General features: G+C 43.8%; 1 protein-coding gene across 4 annotated transcripts in view; it reads left to right on the forward strand.

Annotated features, from left to right (window-relative positions):
• Nucleotides 1-18,506, forward strand: part of MTR (5-methyltetrahydrofolate-homocysteine methyltransferase) — a 150,319-nt gene that overhangs the window by 66,886 nt on the left and 64,927 nt on the right. For all 4 annotated transcript variants that reach the window (XM_053207418.1, XM_027046946.2, XM_027046948.2 and 1 more), the window contains exons 22-25: nucleotides 292-392; nucleotides 8,408-8,475; nucleotides 9,061-9,181; nucleotides 16,394-16,475. In XM_053207418.1, the coding sequence (XP_053063393.1) occupies nucleotides 292-392; nucleotides 8,408-8,475; nucleotides 9,061-9,181; nucleotides 16,394-16,475 (372 nt within the window). The remainder of the gene's footprint in view (nucleotides 1-291; nucleotides 393-8,407; nucleotides 8,476-9,060; nucleotides 9,182-16,393; nucleotides 16,476-18,506) is intronic.

Raw genomic sequence — 18,506 nt, forward strand, 5'->3', positions numbered from 1 at the left:
TGTCGTTCAGCTATGGGACCGTGTTGGATTCGAACTTAAACTGTTCTTCGAGGTGATGGAACCCATGCTTGAAGTTCCCTGAGCTCCCCTGCTAGGCAGGCTGCCTTGGAACTGCTCGGGGGCACAGCTTTGTACTTGCAGAGCATGTGATGTGGGTTCTGGGTCAGTCTCTGGGGTTGTCTTTGTTGTATTAGAGTGCTTTCTGTGGCAACACTTGTCTGCTTCTAGAGATTTAAGTTGGTCTGTTCTAAGTGACCACAGCAGTGCTCAGCTGCTTGGTTTGCTCCCCAGGACCCCTACCAGGGCACCATCGTGTTGGCCACCGTGAAAGGGGACGTGCACGACATAGGCAAGAACATAGTTGGCGTTGTCCTTGGCTGCAATAATTTCAGGTGAGTCAAGACCCACCTCCCTCATCCCCTTTCTTATTCAAACATTAAAGCATTTGCAGCAGTGATTCTGTATTGGTTGGGAGGGGTAGGGTCCAGCCGTGGATGTTGGAGGTTATTTTTAATTTCTGTTTCCTGACTGTGTTTTCGCACTTCCACAATGAACACACCTTTTCAAATGAAATAAATGAGTAAGTTTGTCACCTGTTAATCTGGTTGAAAAGGACAAAAGGAACAGTAAAAATTATTCAAGCCAGATCAGAACAACCAAGAGGCTTCTTGAGAATTGACCTTGGGCCAGAGGCTCTAATTACTAGAACACTGGGCTCCTGCCTGCAGCCCGTGGCCTAGAGCGGGTTCTCTTTTTCTCCTCAGTAAACGATGGCAGTCTTAGAGCGGAGATCTTAGAGCTGAGACTTTGGCTAAATGGGGTTTTATAAGAAGACTTTGACTGTACAATTCTCTCCTTCCTCTGCTTAGAACAGGACTGTGCATGCCTCTTGGAAATGATGAAGCTAGATTTTGGAATGTACAGAAGTAAAATCTCTTGCTGATGTGTCTCTTTATAGTGGATAAATATTCAGCACTAAGTTATTTCCATGTGAGAGCTGATGACCTATAGTAAGTGTATGTTTTGCTCAGATTTCAACATATTCTTTGTGATCCAAAGCCTAATACAACTAATGCCTTCTCTGGTCCATGTCCAACCACAGTCCCTGTGAGTCATGGACTTCCTTCCAACGTACTCTGTCCTCTCTGAAGAAGAGAGCCAGGCCTGTGGCGCAGCCGTGGCCCCTCACGGGTCTCTCCGGCTGTCCCGTGACAGTTACCCTTCCAGCCCCTCCCTCCTTTCAACTTGGTTAACCATCTCTGTATTCGAGGCCAATGTAATGCAACCAAGAAGCCCTCAGGGAGGCTGGAGTCAAGGAACGAGAACGGTGTCAGGATGGCACTTTTGCCCCTTTCTTCACAGACATTTCTGTTTTCTGCCCACTCACTGTCAGAACACTTAGTACTCTCTCCCAGTCTTGCAAATGAGGAATTTTGGGATGTATTTATTCTTTTTTAAAAGGTAAATACATTGGAGGTTGTTGTCATGAGATTTCAACTATGGAGTAAGTATTTGGATAAGGGGTTTCCTTCGTGAAATCTACAAGATATCTCTGCTCTGGTCTCACCTTTTCAAACCTGATGTCGTTGGTTTCTGTTTGCATTCATCATAATTAGTCAGCATTGAATTCAGCTTACAAATGTTTATAGATCGTCTGCTAGAGACCACACATTGCACTAGAGACACCAAACTGATTTAGTTGACTTCGCTCAAGAAACTCAAGAAATTTACTGTTTATGAGGCTAAATAGCCAGGTACCTATACAGTTGTGATTGTAGTCCAGAAACTGTTGAAACAAAGCAGCTTGTAGGTAAACTTCTTAAAGCAATTCTTGAGATGTTATTGTCATGAGTTTATAATTTTTTATTTTCAGAAAATGGATAAGTAGCCAAAAGAATCACACTAGGAATGTTTTTTCCTCCAGTTAAAGACGTTTTAAGAGGCCGGGGAGAGCTGTGGCATCTCTCCAGGGTGCTGCTCCGGCTGAATGTCAGCATCTGTGAAACCTGCTTATTAAACCCGAGGCTTTCCTCCAGCACATCCAGTTCCTCTGTCCTGTGCATTGAAGGGGTGCTTGTCTTTGCTCATACGTCTAACTGGAGAAACATCTGCTAGTGAAACTGTAATTATTCCTTTTATAAAAACATGAGTGAACGGACAAACCTTTTCTATCACGACAGACGCCCTCTTGGGTCTTGTGTCTCTTAACACATGGCCCCCCGATCAGTTTAATTTTATGGTGTTAGCTAGTAGGCAAGTGCCCCCCCCCCCCCCCCCCCCGCCATCTGACTTATGTAGTTAAATGTATACTTTTGCTGAGCCTCCAGGTTCTAGGCTGGATCTGGAGTGAACCACGCAGCTAGTGAGTGAGTCTAGCAAACCATCCAGAACCAAATCTTAAGGCAGCTTTCTAGTTCCAGGCTGTTTGTCATCGATGCAGAAAATCTCATAAGGTGGTAAGGATTTTTTTCTTTTTGAAGGGAAAAGAAGTCAAGAGGACTAAAGATGATAGTTCTGTCCAGACAGAGAACATTTTTATGGGGATGATGCATTAGACTCTGTGAACTAGTAGAACATGTAAATTTGCGAATTTGAATAGACCTAAGGGATAGATCCACCAAGAGGCCACTAATACCTAACATTTGGTTACCACTTCACAAATGAGCTAATGCTTTCACATCACTGATTTTTCTGTTTTCTGTCTTCTTTTCCTGATGGTTTTCTTTTCCTTTCTTTTCTTCCTTCCTTCCTTCTTATGGTTTTGATCCTGTTCTGCCTACTTCAATTACTGTCTTTCATATTTTACAGACGAGGAAACTGAGGCTTAGAGAAGTTCAGGAGTTTCTTCATGGTCACACAGCCAGCAAGTGGCAAGCCATATACTCAGGGCTTCTGATTCCAAAAGGGAGGACTCTGCTCTCTCAGTTTATCTTCCACTATTGATTATGAAGTTAAACAACTTTAACTGTAATGTTTAATGTTAACATTCTAGTTAAATTCCTCTTAAGTAATATAAAGTATTTAAAAATGTTTTCTGATCAGATAGTACCTGAAAATGGATTTTAAATATGCTCCTTAATAATTTTTATATAAAAAGAAAATGTGGGAGCACCTGGGTGGCTCATTCGGTTGAGTGTCTGACTCTTGATTTCGGCTCAGGTCATGATCTCACGATTTGTGGGTTCAAGCTCTGCATCAGGCTCTGCTCTGACAGCATGGAGCCTGCTTGGGATTCGGTCTCTCCCTTTCCCTTTGCCCCTCCCTGCTTGTGCTCCCTCTTTCAAAATAAACATTTTAAAAAAATGCACACTGGTAAAGCACAGGTAAACGCATACTGTAAACACAGTTAATGCACATTGTTTGTGTAAGAAAAAGTAGGATATGTCAGCAGAAAATTTAAAATTAGATATCCTATATTTGGGTGCCTGGATCGCTCAGTCGGTTAAGTGTCCAACTTCGGCTCAGGTCATGATCTCATGGTTCCTGACTTTGAGCCTCACGTTGGGCTCTGTGCTAGCTGTGTTAGCACAGGTCAGAGCCTGGAGCCTGCTTTGGATTCTGTGTGTCCCCCCTCCCCCCAGGCCGCCCCTCCCCTGCTTGTGCACTGTCTCACTCCGTCTCTCAAAAATAAATAAATGTTAAAAAAAATTAAACATAAAATAAAATTAGATATCCTATATCTAGTACTTTAAAAATATGGATCTGGTGAAGCAGATAATAATAACAGAGGCTTGTTTATATTTAACCAGTTGTTGCTAATCTGTCTAGTATGAGTAAAAATTAAGCAATATACAGATGGCTATAAATGAAATACTTTCAAACTGAATAATATTAGAGTGTTCAGCTGAGTGAGAAAAATGACTATCTAAGTCAAGGGCAGACTAGTCCAGTCCTGGGCTCCACACATGCTCACTAGATAATTATTCAGAGATTTTCAAGCTGATATGTATGTATAGGGGTGGGGGGTGTTATACAGTTTTCCTGGTTTATTGAGATGTAATTGACCTAAAACATTGTATAAGTTTAAGGTGTACAACGTATTGGTTTGGTACACTTACATACTGCAGTGTGATTACCGCCATAGTGTTAGCCAACAGCACTTTCACTTCATATAGTTACATTTTCTTTTTTTATGGTGACAGCATTTCATCCACATCCTGGCCAACACTTGTTACCACGCGGCTTTCTGATAACAGCCATTCTAACACGTTTGAGGTGATATCATTTTGGGTTTGATTGGCATTTCCCCGATGATGAGTGATGCTGAGCATCTTCTGATCTACGTTGTTGCTCCTTCAGATGTCTTCTTTGGAAAAATAGCTATTCGGTTCCTCTGCCCAGCTTGTTATATTTGAAAGGGAGACTTTCCAGAATTTGTCTCATTCATTGTTTTAAAAAAGGAGAAATGGAAACAGACACTGTCAGCACCGCTTAAGCACAGATTGGAGACTTTGGCTGGGGACTGCAGAGTGGTTGGGTGCTTCCATCTAGTGGTAGCGTGTGTGAATTGCAGGATCAGAGACAAATGTCATCTTCAGTTCTCTTCAAGAGACCCCAAATGTGAAGCATTTGATGATGGATGCAGGTGCATGGCTTTGATTTTCCTTTTTAATTTTTGTAGAGAGTAAAAGGGACTTCTTATCTATTATAATATCGTATGTATTCTCATCTAGTATCGGATGCCTTTGCTAAAGCATCGAGTGCAGCTTACATTTTTTTTTTTCTGAATTAAAAGCCCAAAGTAAATGCTTGTGTTTAAAGCTCTCTTATAAACACTTTAGAAAGAGGATTCCTAAAATCAGCATTTTCCCATAACATTAATTTTTTATTCTCTGTAGTCTCTCCTGTGGCATAATATAAGAATGTGGATTAGAAGAGGCCTGTGGGCACACAGCTCCAATTGAAGAAACCAGGAGAAACCAGGGGGAATGGAGATGTATGTGGGGGAAACAGGAAGTTGCAGTAAAGCAGAGGGACAGTGGAAAGGGATGGCGGGAAGAATGGCAGCAGCCATAGAAGGCCCCCCTCCCCCCCCCCCCCCCCCAACGCTTCAGGTCATTTCCTTCAGCTGAAGTTCCCCAGGGCCAGCTGGTTCATCATTCTGGACCTTTAGTGCCAGTCTCTGTGTAGAGTGCCCTCTTTTTTCCTTCATTGAGCTAATACCTACTTACTTTTTTCAAGATTCAGCCCAGGTATCCCCCCTCTTCGGATGCTTCTAATGGTCATCAGTTTAGGGGACAACACTCCACGTATGTCACACCGTATGCATGTTCCGAACCTGCTGATACTTTCTCAGCCCAGATGTGTGGGGAACATCCCTTTTCCCTTGAGGGTGGGGCTGGGGGCGGCCTCTGTCTGGGCTTGCTTGTCCCTGATGGTGAGCAACCACCTCTATGCATCTCAGAGCTGTAAGTATTACTCTCTGTGCCTGGAAGGTCAGGAAGTACGCCCCCGATGAATGATTTGTTTGACTGTTTCCCAGTATTCTTAAGACAGGCTAATAAATTGGAAGTTGAACTTGTGTCCCAGTCGCCTCGCCCACTGTTTTCAGAACTCTTCTTTCCTCACTCGTCATGGGTTTTCTCTCTTTTGCTGATTTTTTCTTCTGTGTCCTGCCACCCACAATGGTGCTTCTCAGACTGTCATGTGCCTTCCCCTCCCCTGGGGGTCTTGTTAAAAGACCCGATGAAAGTAGGTCTGGACCCAAGGCTTTGAGTTTCCAGGGGGCACATCCAGGCCAACAAGGCCCGGGACGGCCTTATCTCGTCCAGTCTCGTGACTTTCTAACACCTTGGTGCCAGGTGCCAGGTTCTGTCTCCAGCATGGACCCCCTCACCAGGACTCTAGACTCACGTATCCAGTCGGCTACCTGAGAGCTCCATTTGGATATCTAAAGAAATCTCAAACCTGGTATTTTGAAAATTTCACTAGTTGCTCCCCTTAAGATGCCCTCTCTGACCTCTGTGCCTACAGTTTCCCCCTTTCCACATTTCTGTCCAGCCACAGGGTCTCCTCAATGTCCTCAAACAAAGCAAGCATGTGTAAGATGTTCCCGAAGGACACACTGCTTAAAACAAGAAAAAGGAATGAGAGCAAGTTGATTCTCGCCATCAGACTGATGATTTGTAATTGAATTTTGAAAATACCATATGACGTTGAACACAGCTTTGAAATGTATGCCGTCTTGTCTCGATTTAAAAAGCAATACGCTATTGTACTTAATTTTGTATGCAACAGTCTATATTTAGTCCTAGTTTAACAAAAGGTGTAGTTACCAGCCTTTCCTAATTTGCTAAAAACAAAAACGTGGCGTCATCTCACTGTTGTTAGGACCTGCCTTCCCACATCAGTAAAACGCACAGCATTTACTCTCTGCTGGGTTAGTGCCGACAAAGCTGAGCGTAGTTACCGTTGATTTGAAATTGTCTTGCTTTTTACTGGGGATTCATATGGGCCAGTTTTTTTTTTTTTCTTTTCTTTTTAAGTAATAATGGGAGCAAGCTAGAAAGTGAGTATAAAAAGATACATAGCGAGAAGCAAGACTCCTTCCTGTCAGGCATCCCCTCTGACCAGGTGATGGTGTGTCCAGTAGTAGTTCGTTGATTTTCTGTTTTTTTTTTAAATTACTTTGCCTGTTTTATGAAAAAAATTTTTTTAAATGTTTGTTTAGTTTTGAGGGAGACAGAGTGCAAGCAAGGGAGGGGCAGGGAGAGAGGGTGACACAGGATCTAAAGCAGGCTCCAGGCTCTGAGGTGTCGGCACAGAGCCCGACACGGGGCTCGAACTCACGAACTGTGAGATCATGCCCTGAGCTGAAGTCAGATGCTTAACCAACTGAGCCATCCAGGTGCCCCCAATTATTTTGCCCATTTTAATTGTTGACATTATGAAAGACGTGAAAATCATGCTGTGAAATGCATACTCATGATGAAATTAAATTGTAAAAATGATCACCATGATGGGTGCTTTCTAAATCTCGAATAGAGGAGTCGTACATGGGACGTTGTCCAGGGTGGGAATCCTCTTGAGTTCAGAAAGCGCCTCCTCTATCAATTGGAGCCCCTCCAGTCTTACTGTGTTCCCACAAAGCGGGCCCCTGCACTTCTGCTCCGTGCCCGCCCTCCATCTTGTATGTGGCCCTCAAGCCCTCGGGTCAGCTTTTCCTTTGAGTCTCTTACCCTGTCTCCCTCAGTGATTTGCTCCCTGGTTCTGTCTCCCTCTCCCGTGACTCAGTAAGCAGATTCTCATATTGTCCGCTTTCCATGAGCAGGAACCGACCTTCCTGATGATCCTTCACATTGGCTTCCAGCTAGTCTCTCCTGTTCAGTAGGTGTTTACTGAGTGAACTTGCCCAGTGTTTTTATTGGCCTCAATGGCCAAGAGAGTGGGTTTTGGTGTCAGATCGTGGTTCTTGTCCCAAATCTACTGCTAATTAGTTGTATGGACAAAGTTGCTTAATGTCTCTGGGCCCTTCTTCAGTAAAATGGAGCCCATGGTGGTACTTGCATCCTGGAGCCGCTTTGAAGGTAAAATGGGATTGATTGTGCAAAAAACTCAGTGTGGTGGAGACGGCCCACGTGTCCACTGACCAGCGAGCGAATAGGCAGAACGTGTGTGTCCATTGTGCTAAGTGCAATAAGCCAGATATAAGGACAAATGATGTATGAGTCCACTTACACAAATGTCTAGAGTTGGCAGGTTCACAGGGACCACTGGGAATGGGGAACTGTTGCCAGATGATTAGAGTTGCTATTTGGGGAGATGACCGGGTATTGTGATGGTTGCACAGCACTGTGACTGACTCTGATTAGGGCCGCTGAATTTTAAACTTAATCGTTAGAAGGGCACATGGTATTTTATGTATTTTACTAGAGCTTAAAAAAAATAATAACGTAGGGGTACCTGGGTGGCTCAGTCGGTTAAGCATCTGACTCTTGATCTCGGCTCAGGTCATGATCTCACAGTTCATGAGTTCAAACTCTGCATTGGGTTCTGTGCTGATGGTGTGGAGCCTGCTTGGGATTCTGTCTCCTTCTCTGTGCCCCTCACCAGCTTGTTGTCTCTCTCTCTCTCTCTCTCTCTCTCTCTCTCTCTCTCTCTCTCTCTCTCCATAAATAAATAAACTTAAAAAAATAATGTAGTATGCCAAAAATAACTGAATCATGTATTTTGAATGGGTGAGTTTTATGCTGTATGAATTCTATGTCAATAAAGCTGCTTTAAAAATCTTAGCCTAGCACCTGGCATGTGGTAAGTACCTAATAAATGGTAGTTGTAGTTGTCATTGTCTATCCTTAGTGAGTCACTGTGATTCCAATTTACATCAGAGGGGTATTTGATGGCTAAGTAAGGCTTTGTCTCTCTTGGGTTCTCCCCAACTTTCTCACCTCTCATTTCTGTACCTCAGAGTTATTGATTTAGGGGTCATGACTCCCTGCGACAAGATACTGAAGGCTGCCGTTGAGCACAAAGCAGGTACTGTGCCTCGGACTTCTGGGCCCTCCGAGTGTCCTTTCCCCTGTGTCTGTCTGTCAGTAAGTGGTGATGCCCCAGCCTATCCAACATGTGCCAGCTTCTGTGGGGGGTGGGGGACTGCTTTCATTGTCATTGATGGTGGGGGTCGAATCAGTGAATAGGTGACTTTGAAACTCCTTGCAGCTTGGAAGACGGGGAATGAAACAGGCTTCTTATTACAGGGTTGCATTAGATTTTTTCCTCCACATCTCATCGTCTCACCGTTTTTAATGTTTCTTCAGACACCGTGACACGTCCAAGTCTGGGAAATCATGAACAATGTATTTTATTTGCATGTCTTCCCCCAACTGTGGAAAGTACACTGTTGTAACGTTAAGTTACAAATCCCATTTATTATGTAAAGCAAACAAATAGTAAATCGAAACTCCCCAGTCAGGAGAGATGTCTTAGAATTAGAAATGGGGAGTCGATGTTAGTTAGGTCTTACGGTCTTTATTACAGAGTTGCTAAAATGAGTCTTCCATACTTCTCTGCTTTTGTCTCATCTTCATTCTCACTGTCCTTTCTTCTTTTTTGAAATACTAGATATAATAGGCCTGTCAGGACTCATCACTCCTTCCCTGGATGAAATGATTTTTGTTGCCAAGGAAATGGAGAGGTTGGCTATAAAGATTCCGTTGTTGATTGGAGGGGCGACCACATCGAGGTAAGTCATGCTAATGAGCTCCTTGCTGTCCTTTAAATTCATTTAAATGCCAGTGTTTACAAACAGTGATGAAACCTGGGTTGTTTTTTATTATGCTTAGCTCATCGGCTCCTTGTTCTATAAGCTCACGAGCTTTCAGTCTTCACTTGGACAAGGGCCTGGGCCAGGACACTTCTGCAGCACCCTGTAGGCAACTTCCTCTGTGATCTCCCCGCCCTTTGCCTTTTTTGGGATTCCTTTGGCTTGTCATTGTCTTTTCCTTAATCCTCTCTCCTCCCATTCAGTTCCTGAGATTTCTGTTAAACTCTCCTCTTGAAATCAAGCCAGGTGGAGAAGGTGTATTTTTTGGCACAAAGACATTTCTTGAACTTTAGCCCACTCTCTGTCTTGAAGCAGGTGTCTGATTGAGTAATTACAGGTTCCCTTGAAGAAACTCCAACCTGGAAATAGTTGAGGCAGAAGGCCAGCCTAGCAAGAACGAATCAGAGAATCACCTTGGGAAGTTGTTTCTGAAAGGGGGAACCTTTTGAGAACCTTTGGATTAAACAGTTTAAAGAGGAGAAAGTTCTAAGTTGGTCACATGGCCATTACAGAGTTTGTCAGATTTTTTCCTGAGGGTCATGATCATAATGATGTTTGGGGGGAAATATGTTAATTATGGGCACTGTTAGACTTTTTATGACATATTCTTTATGCCCCATACTGTTTACTTTGGCAGGGAATAATGCCCAGGGGGAACACTGAACTTGATCCTACACTAGAAATGACTGTGCCCTAAGCCGGGTTTTCCAGAAAAACAGAATCTGTAGGTTGTGTATATATATTTTCTTTATGTAGATTTTATATATCACTTTGTATTATATTGTTAATATAATACGTACACAGAGAGATGTATTTTAAGAAATTGGCTCATGTGATCGGGCGGCCTGGGAAGACTGACATCTGCAGGGAAGGTCAGAGGGCTGGAGTCCAGGCAAGAGCAGATGTTGCAGTCTTGATTCCAAAGGCTATATGGAGGCAGAATTCCTTCTTTCTCAGAGGACGTGAGTCTTTCCTCTTAAGGTCTTCAATTGATTGGACGAGGCCCACCCACATTATGGAGCATAATCTGCTTCACTCAGAGTTTGCTGACTTTTTTTTTTTAAGTCTATTTTTATTTATTTTGAAATAAGTAAGTGGGGGAGAGGCAGAGAGAAAGGGTGAGAGAGAAAGAATCCCAAGCAGGCTCTGCACTGTCAGCACAGAGCCTGATGTGGGGCTTGAACCCACAAACTGAGATCATGACCTGAGCCAAAACCAAGAGTCAGACACTTAACTGACTGAGCCACCCAGGCACCCCAAAGACTGCTGGTTTAAATGTTAATCACATCTAAAAATTATCTTTACAGAAACATCTAGATTGGTGTATGACCAAAAACTAGATCATGTGGCCTGGCCAAATTGACACGTAAAATTAACCATCATCCCATTTATAATCTGAATGGATTATTTTCACAAGTAGTAACAGTGTTATATGTCATTTATTCACTAAGTACTTTTCATGCTTGAAGGACTCAATAAGGTGGCTGTTGTTGCTCACCTTGGAAAGTTGAGTTTGTTTTTCCCACCAAGGACTTACCCACTAGGATATGTGGCAGATTATTCTCCAGGGATGTGACCAACCATTGATAGCTGGAGTTTCAATGAGCATAGTCTTGGGTAATTGATTATTTTAACGTGAATATTCATTAGCTTAGTAAAGAGAATGATAAGAGAACTTACAGACCTTTATGAGCATGAAATGCTTTTGGGATCATGGTTGTAAAACAGAATAAATAAATATTTAAAGAAGCAGATGTAACGAAACGTATTATGAGCTAGGTAAATGTGATGTGCAAATTGGAACATTACAAAATAGTCCATTCTGTTATATCTCTTACCAAGTAAAAGCCACCAGATTAAAGAGGTTTTTAAAAAAAAAAAAATATCCAGAGGCAACATAACTACTTTCCTAAGATCCATCATAAGCAGAATTAGCCATCAGTGCCTCCTCACAGTTACAAGCTGGGATATCAAGTTAGGATTCATCAGATTGGAAGTCACCCACTGTCTCTCTGTGCGGTTGCAGAATTTCTGTTCTCGGGGTCTGGGGAAGGGCGCTGGGACAGCTGGGTCCCCTGACCTGCCAGAGTTCCTTCTTCTCTTTACGAGCTCTGCCTTCTCTGGTTCTGTTCTCTTCCATGCCTGTTGCTGTTTCCAGGAAATTACTTGGAAAATAAAAGCTAGTGGCAGTCTTTCCAGATAACCATTCCCTTCTCCATTGCGGTGCCAGAAACGCCTGTGCAGAACAGATTTCCTGTGCAATCTCTCAGAGCCTTGGTGTAACCCTCCCCCCTTCTGACTCCATTCTAAAGTAGTGACCGTGGGTGAGGCCTCACTTAGCGGTGCGTAATCAGGCCCTCATATTTGAGTAAGCCCTTTGACTGGAATGTAGCAGGCATACAGAAAAGTGCACAAATCACAGATACACAACTTGGTGAACGTTTACAGAAATGAACCCCCGGTAATACTGCACTCTGGGAACTTTGCTGGGTGCCCCCACCCAGTCATCCTTTACGACAGAAGTAACCACTGCCCTGTCACCGTAGGTTGGTTCTGCCCGCATTTCGGCTTCATATAAATGGAGTCCTGTGGCATGTACTCTCTTGTGTCCAGCTTATTTTGTGCAGTGTTCTACCTGGGAGGCCCAAAGCAGCGGTTACAGTAGTTGCTGTTCCACTGTGGTGCAATATTCCGTCGTATAATACACTGTGGCTTAGTCATCCATGTGACTGTTGGCGGGTATTGGGTTTTTCCAGTTTGGGGCTGTTTGGAAGAATGCCACTTACTGGGTCATACGCACGTGATCATTGGCGTTAGACATTGCTGGGTAGTTTTCCAAAGTGATCGTATTAAGTTACATTCCCACCAGCAATTATGAGAGTTCCAGTTATTCCACACCTTTTTCAATTTTATCCATTTTAGTGGGTATGTAATAACATCTTGGTATGGTTTTCCTTTGTATTTTCTTGCTGATTAATGATGCTGAGTACCTTTTCATGTGTATGTTGGCTCTTAATGCTTTTTAAGTCTTTTTTTTTTTTTTTTAATTGGGTATTCTGCCTCTTCTTACTGACTTGTACATGTTTTTTGTTTATATTGGACGCAAGCCCTTTATTAGAAATATATATTGCAAGTAGATTCTTCCATTATGGCTTGCCTTTTGCTATCTTAGTTGTATTTTTAAATAACAAAGTTTTTAATTTTCATGAAGTCTGATTTATCAGTCTCTTCCTTTACAGTTAATGCTTTTTGCATCTCTGTAAGATGCCGTCTACTCCTGGGAGAGTCAGCTTTGCTAGAAGGCATTCAGAGTTTGAATGTCTTAGAAGCCCTCTGAGAGCCCTTATTATTGCCTCCTGTAGACCTGTTGAGAGCTCAGCAGTGTTCCAGTTTTTTTCCTTTGCTAACTGTTATTTGAGCAGATGGCAGCTCAGGACTTCCAAGTTGTCATGAAAGAAGATAAGGAGGTAGAACTCCATGGCTCTTCCAGATCTCCGTGGCCTGTGGTGGCATGATAGAATTAGAATTGTACTCCCAAGACATTCACAGTGAGCCTTAAGGCTGTCTGATGGATCCTTGGAGAAGCCGAAAGGACTGTACCGATTAGGGGTCATGTGGGCACGGAAATAGGCCCAGAGTTCCCTTTTGAACCTGTAGCTGTAAGAGAATGGAAAACCGAACATTCTCCTGTCTGTAATGCGTATGGTTTTGTGCCACAAACTGGAATTGACTTTAATGGTAATCTGGCCCTGTTAGCTACATACCTTCTCAAAGACACAAGTGTGGCAGTTAGCTTTTCTAAGTGGTTTAGAGCCAATAACTGCAAAGTGTCTTTTTCAGTTATTTTTTGTGAGTAATGGAGAATTCAGAAGGAATTCAGTGCCCAGAAATAGAGGTAATTTTCCGAACTTAAATATTTTTTAATTGTTAGGAAGGAAGATGCTGAGTGATATAACTGTACTGTTTTCCTCTTTGAGTTGGCTGCAGGGAAGTTCGAAGCTCAGGCTTGGGTGTAGGATTTCAGGGACCCGACTTCTGCGTCTGACCCACTGCTCAGTGTTCGTGCCTTTATTTCCTCTCTCGTTTTTCTCACCAAATTCTAAGGTTTTATTTCTTATTTATTTGTGTGTGTGTGTGTGTGTGATGCTGCATTTAGGTAAAACATTTTAATTCTGGAAGGATAAGGCATGAAATAAATGCTTGGAGTACTTGTTCTTTTTGAGTGCTTTTCAAAAAGACCTTCTAAAGTTAACCCTGTCATGCCCATTTGGCAAGTACGGGAGGCGACTAACTGGGTCCCCGGCATTGGTGAGTGACTTAGCAGAGCCAGATTTGAGACTGAGCCTCAGGGGGCTAGCCCCGTGTTGTTGGTTTGTAGGAGGGAAGGAGGGATTCCAACATTATATATCTTTTCAGACTTCAGACAGAAGTCTGCCTCCAACTGGAGAGGGCCGCATAAATGGAAGCTTAGGAGAAAGTAGAATCAATATCATACCGTTTTATAAGGAAACCAGAAGTACTCTTGATGGCCAAGCAAGCACAGATTTAATGGCTGTCCTCATTCGGCTTTGTCATTTTTTTATGCTGGAAAGCAACACTTTGCTTTTATGTGGTGGTGGTAGTGTTTTTAAAAAGTGGAACCCATCAGTTTCTTCTTGGTACCCTCGTCCAGAGATCATCAGTGTGAGAATGGCCGGAATTGCACAGAGAACGCTTGGATGCTTAATAAATACTAATTATGTTGACTTGAAGGTTTAAAACTATACTGGTTCTCTTTAAGAGAAATGTCAACTAAGTCACATTAGGCTTAGTGTTTCCTAGAGGAACTCCATGCAGAATATACATTGAGGTACATTTGTGTGCTTGAAGAACTGACCACCTAAAGAAGAGGAAGCAAACATAGTCTCACTTATATTCTGTTGTCAAACTGGAAGCAGTTTCTTCTTTAAAATTTCCTGGGGCGCCTGGGTGGCTCAGTCAGTTGAGCATCTGACTTCAGCGCAGGTCATGATCTTGCGGTTTGTGGGTTCGATCCCTACATCGGGCTCTGTGCTGACAGCTCAGAGCTTGGAGCCTGTTTCAGATTCCGTGTCTCCCTCTCTCTGCCCATCTCCTGCTTGCGTGTGTGCTCTCTCTCTCTCAAAAATAAACATTAAAAAAATTTTTTTTTAATTAAAAATTTTTTTTTTAATTTTTTTAAATTAAATATTTAATTTTTTAAATTAATTTTTTTTTTAATTAAAAAAACAAAAGTATTCCTACTATTTGAAAATCTACCCCTGGGGTGCCTGGGCAGCTCAATAGGTTAAGCGTTCGACTTTGTCTCAGGTCCATGAGTTCGAGCCCTGCGTTGGGCTCTGTGCTGACAGCTCAGAGCCTGGAGCCTGTTTCAGATTCTGTGTCTCCCTCTCTCTCTGACCCTCCCCCCATTCATCCTCTCTCTCTGTCTCAAAAATAAATAAACGTTAAAAAAAAAACTTAAAAAAAAGAAAATCTTCCCTTTGTAGAATACCAAAGATATTTTCAAATCTTTGGTCCCTGGGCACGCAGCGGACACAAAACACATCCTCGGGACGCAGTGGAGTTGGCGTGGCTGCTTCAGGACCACGGTCTGGTTCTCCCTGCTGCTCTGCGCCCCAGCGCCCGACTCCGGAAGAGTCTCTTGCACTCAGTGGCTTAAGCCTGCACTTCCATTTGATGGCTCACTTCCTGTGACTTCCGGCTTCTGTTCCCTGCTTCCTGTCCGTGTGTGGAGATACTTGCACAAAGGGGACAGGTGAAATGTCAGTCTTGTCTGTCTCACTGCAAATGAATTTTTAGTCATCCCTCAGAAGTCTATTAAAAACACACACATACATCAGTCTTCTCATATCCTCTTGGTTTTAAAAATTTCCTCAGTAGTCCACACTTACTATTAGAACATGTCAGACACTTCAGAGGAACGCAAAGTAAAATTTATTCTCTCCCTTCCCGTCCTCCGTTCCACCTCCAGCCGCTGTGTAACCAGTGTTGACATCTGATGTGTATCTGGTTTTTGCTAAATGTACGGAAACTCCTATGTAAGGTTGGAGGGTTAGGGTGGGTTGAGGGTGGTAGTGTGGTTTTTAAAACACAAACGTACTGTTTGGTATTTTGTTGTTTCCCCACATAGTAGCATAGTCTGGACATTCTTCCCAAACGAAATGCATTTGGGCCGAGGGGGAGAATGTGAAAGCATCTGACGCAGGGAGGAGCTGCCTTGGGGGCGAATGTGGGTCCAGCAAAGACCGGCAGGGATGGCCCCCTCCCTGCCCATCCTGGGGGAAGTATGGCTGCCGCCCTTGGACGTGGCACTGCGGCCTGTGCTCAGGGCCCTGGTTTAACCGCAGTCGGGAGGGCACACGGGTCCATCCTCACCCCTCACATAGTGGGCCATGTTCTGTGAGGAAAGAGCGGGTGTGTACCCTGTGCGGTAAGACTGAGTCTCCAGAGACGGCTTACCGCGTACTTCAGTCAGGTCGTCTCAAGGACTGAAGCGTGTTCCTCACCGCTGATGTTCCCGAGTCTGGCAGGAGGGGTTTGGGGCCGAGCCGACGTTAGGAGAAGACTGTTGCTGCTTATGCCTCTCGGTTCCTTCGTGCCAAATTTATTCAGGGTCCGGGGCCCCTTATTACAAGTGCGAGGTAGGTTCAGGGCTGAGGAGCGTAGCCGGTGCGTCCTGGGCCCGCCGCCTTGGGTCTGGTTTCCCGGGCGCCCTGGCTGCCACCCCAGCTAATTTGGGGGAGGAAACGCAGTCTGACCTGTATGGCAGCCAAGGGCAGTCACCTGGGCTGGTGAGCTCCCTCGGTTCAGGCAGGCTGATAATGAGTGCGGCGTCACGGTCTCATTCCCAAGGGCAGAGAGCTGAGGACAGGGTCTTCCGTGTTTTGTCAGATTTCTCGTAGCCTGAGCCGACAGACCCATGTCTTCTCCCCTTGGATTCCCCGTCTTAGGGTGGGGAGGAAGTCAGTCTTGTTTTACGAGGGACACGTGAAGTTCGTTCTCTGGAAAGCACCCTGTGGAAACACGTTGTCTCTGATGGTTCCAAACAGGGGTCATGTGGGAGCTGTCAGCACTGACGGATATGTTTTTCTTCCTGACCCCTCTTTTTAGAACCCACACGGCAGTTAAAATAGCTCCGAGATACAGTGCGCCTGTCATCCACGTCCTGGACGCGTCCAAGAGTGTGGTGGTGGTAAGTGTGGGGCCTTCCGTTATTTCCGCTATGTGAGGAGAGGGGGAAAAGATGGTGTTCTGAATAAGGGGTATTTCCCAAGATGGTCTTTTATTTTTGTCCAGTTCTACTAAAATATGTGAAAGAATGTGCGAGGGCTTGTTAGGATGGTGTCACTGTGGTCGTCTGCATTGCTGGAGGGGGGCCAGGTGAGCGTGTCCTGTGCTTTCAGAGACCGCGTCCGAGTCACCGAGAAGCCCTGCCAGGATCCCTGTGACCTCGACACCAACCCAGAGGGAGAGAGATTTCAGCCACTTTCATATATTTACAAGTGTGAACATACATTGTCTTAACTCCATGCCAAGGCTAGAAGGAATGTGGAATTTTTTAAACGACCTGTTTCCAGATAGAAAGACATTTAATCTGGAATGGGCCGGTTGGCCCTACCCAAAGAGAGAAGACCGTTCTCTAGATGTTCACAATCCAGAATAATAGATTCTTCTTCTCGGTGAATGTAATAAACCACTTTCCTGAGTGGTCTTTTAGGTTTTTCTCTGTCACTGAAGCCTAATGTCCTCTCTCATTATGTGTTTCGTTATTTTCATTGACTAAGAGGACATAATAGCTGGAGGGAATCTGAACGACCATGTGGTCCAGTGGTTTCCAAGTTTGTTTTAGTGACAGAAAGCTTGTCTTCCAGCGATGTCTTACTTGGAAGCTCAGTACAGTATGAGTTAGAGCAGCCCCTCCTATCTGTCACCCCACACCTAGTTCTTGAAAGAGCACAATTTTAAAATTGCTAGTCTCTGGGGGCGCCTGGGTTGGTTGAGTATCTGACTTGCTTTCGGCTCAGGTCATGATCTCACAGTTTGAACTCGAGCCCCACGTCAGGCTCTGTGCTGACAGCGTGGAGCCTGCTTGGGATTCTCTCTCTGCCCCTCCCCCACTCATGCTGTCTCTGTCTCTCTCATGTAAATAAATAAAAACTTAAAAAAACACAACAAACCAAACCCGCTAATCTAGTCCAGCCTTCACATTTGTAGGTGAGGAGGGTTACCAAGGAGGGTCTGGGGATTTGTGAAACTATCAGGTGACATGGTGCAGCCCGCAGCTCGGGTGGCCACATTGCCTGAACCGTTTTCCAAAGACATCCTTCCAGATCTGTGAATGAATTTATTTATATGGAGGTTGTACAATAATTGCTAACTTTATTAAAAATCGATAGTGTGCCAGACACTGTGGTGAGTGCTTTCCATGGATTTTTAATTTAATCTCCATGAAGCAGATACTCTCATTATCCATGTTTAGAGCAGAGGAAACAGGCACAGAGAGGTTAGCACCTCTCTTGAGGCCACACGTCCATCAAGCGGTAGGGTAGGGCGTGAAAGCCGGTGGTCTTACTCTCTGCTGCACGAAATGTGCTCCCATTAATGTTCAGTGATTCCTATTAAAAAGAATACAATCATTGGCTCCCAGGCGGCTGAGTCAGTTGAGCATCCAGCCTTTTTTTTTTTTTTTAAGAGAATTATTGTTGTTTAGTTTCTATTTTTAAATTGTTATAAACTTTAATTATTTAATAATTAGTGTGAATAATTTAATATTCATGCATCCTCTTCTGTGAACTGTCAAATCTTACTGACCTCCTTATGAATATTTATAAACACTCCATATACATGACTCTGTACTTTTAATACTGTATGCTTCTTTTGTAGAAAGAGTTTTCTTTTTCTTTTTCTTTTTATTCCTGTTTTGAATTTACATCCAAACTAGTTAGCATAGAGTGCAACAATGATTTCAGGATTAGATTCCTTAATGCCCCTTACCCAATTAGCCCATCCCCTCCCACAACCCCTCCAGTAACCCTCTGTTTGTTCTCCATATTTAAGAGTCTCTTATGTTTTGTCCCTCTCCCTGTTTTTATAATATTTTTCTTCCCTTCCCTTATGTTCATCTGTTCTGGAGCATCCAACTCTTGATTTCGGCTCGGGTCATGATCTCAGGGTCGTGGGATTCAGCCCCATGTTGGGCTCTGAGCTGGGCCTGGAATAAGAT

The sequence above is a fragment of the Acinonyx jubatus genome, chromosome D2 (genome assembly GCF_027475565.1).
Source record: "Acinonyx jubatus isolate Ajub_Pintada_27869175 chromosome D2, VMU_Ajub_asm_v1.0, whole genome shotgun sequence".
Classification (NCBI taxonomy): domain Eukaryota; kingdom Metazoa; phylum Chordata; class Mammalia; order Carnivora; family Felidae; genus Acinonyx; species Acinonyx jubatus.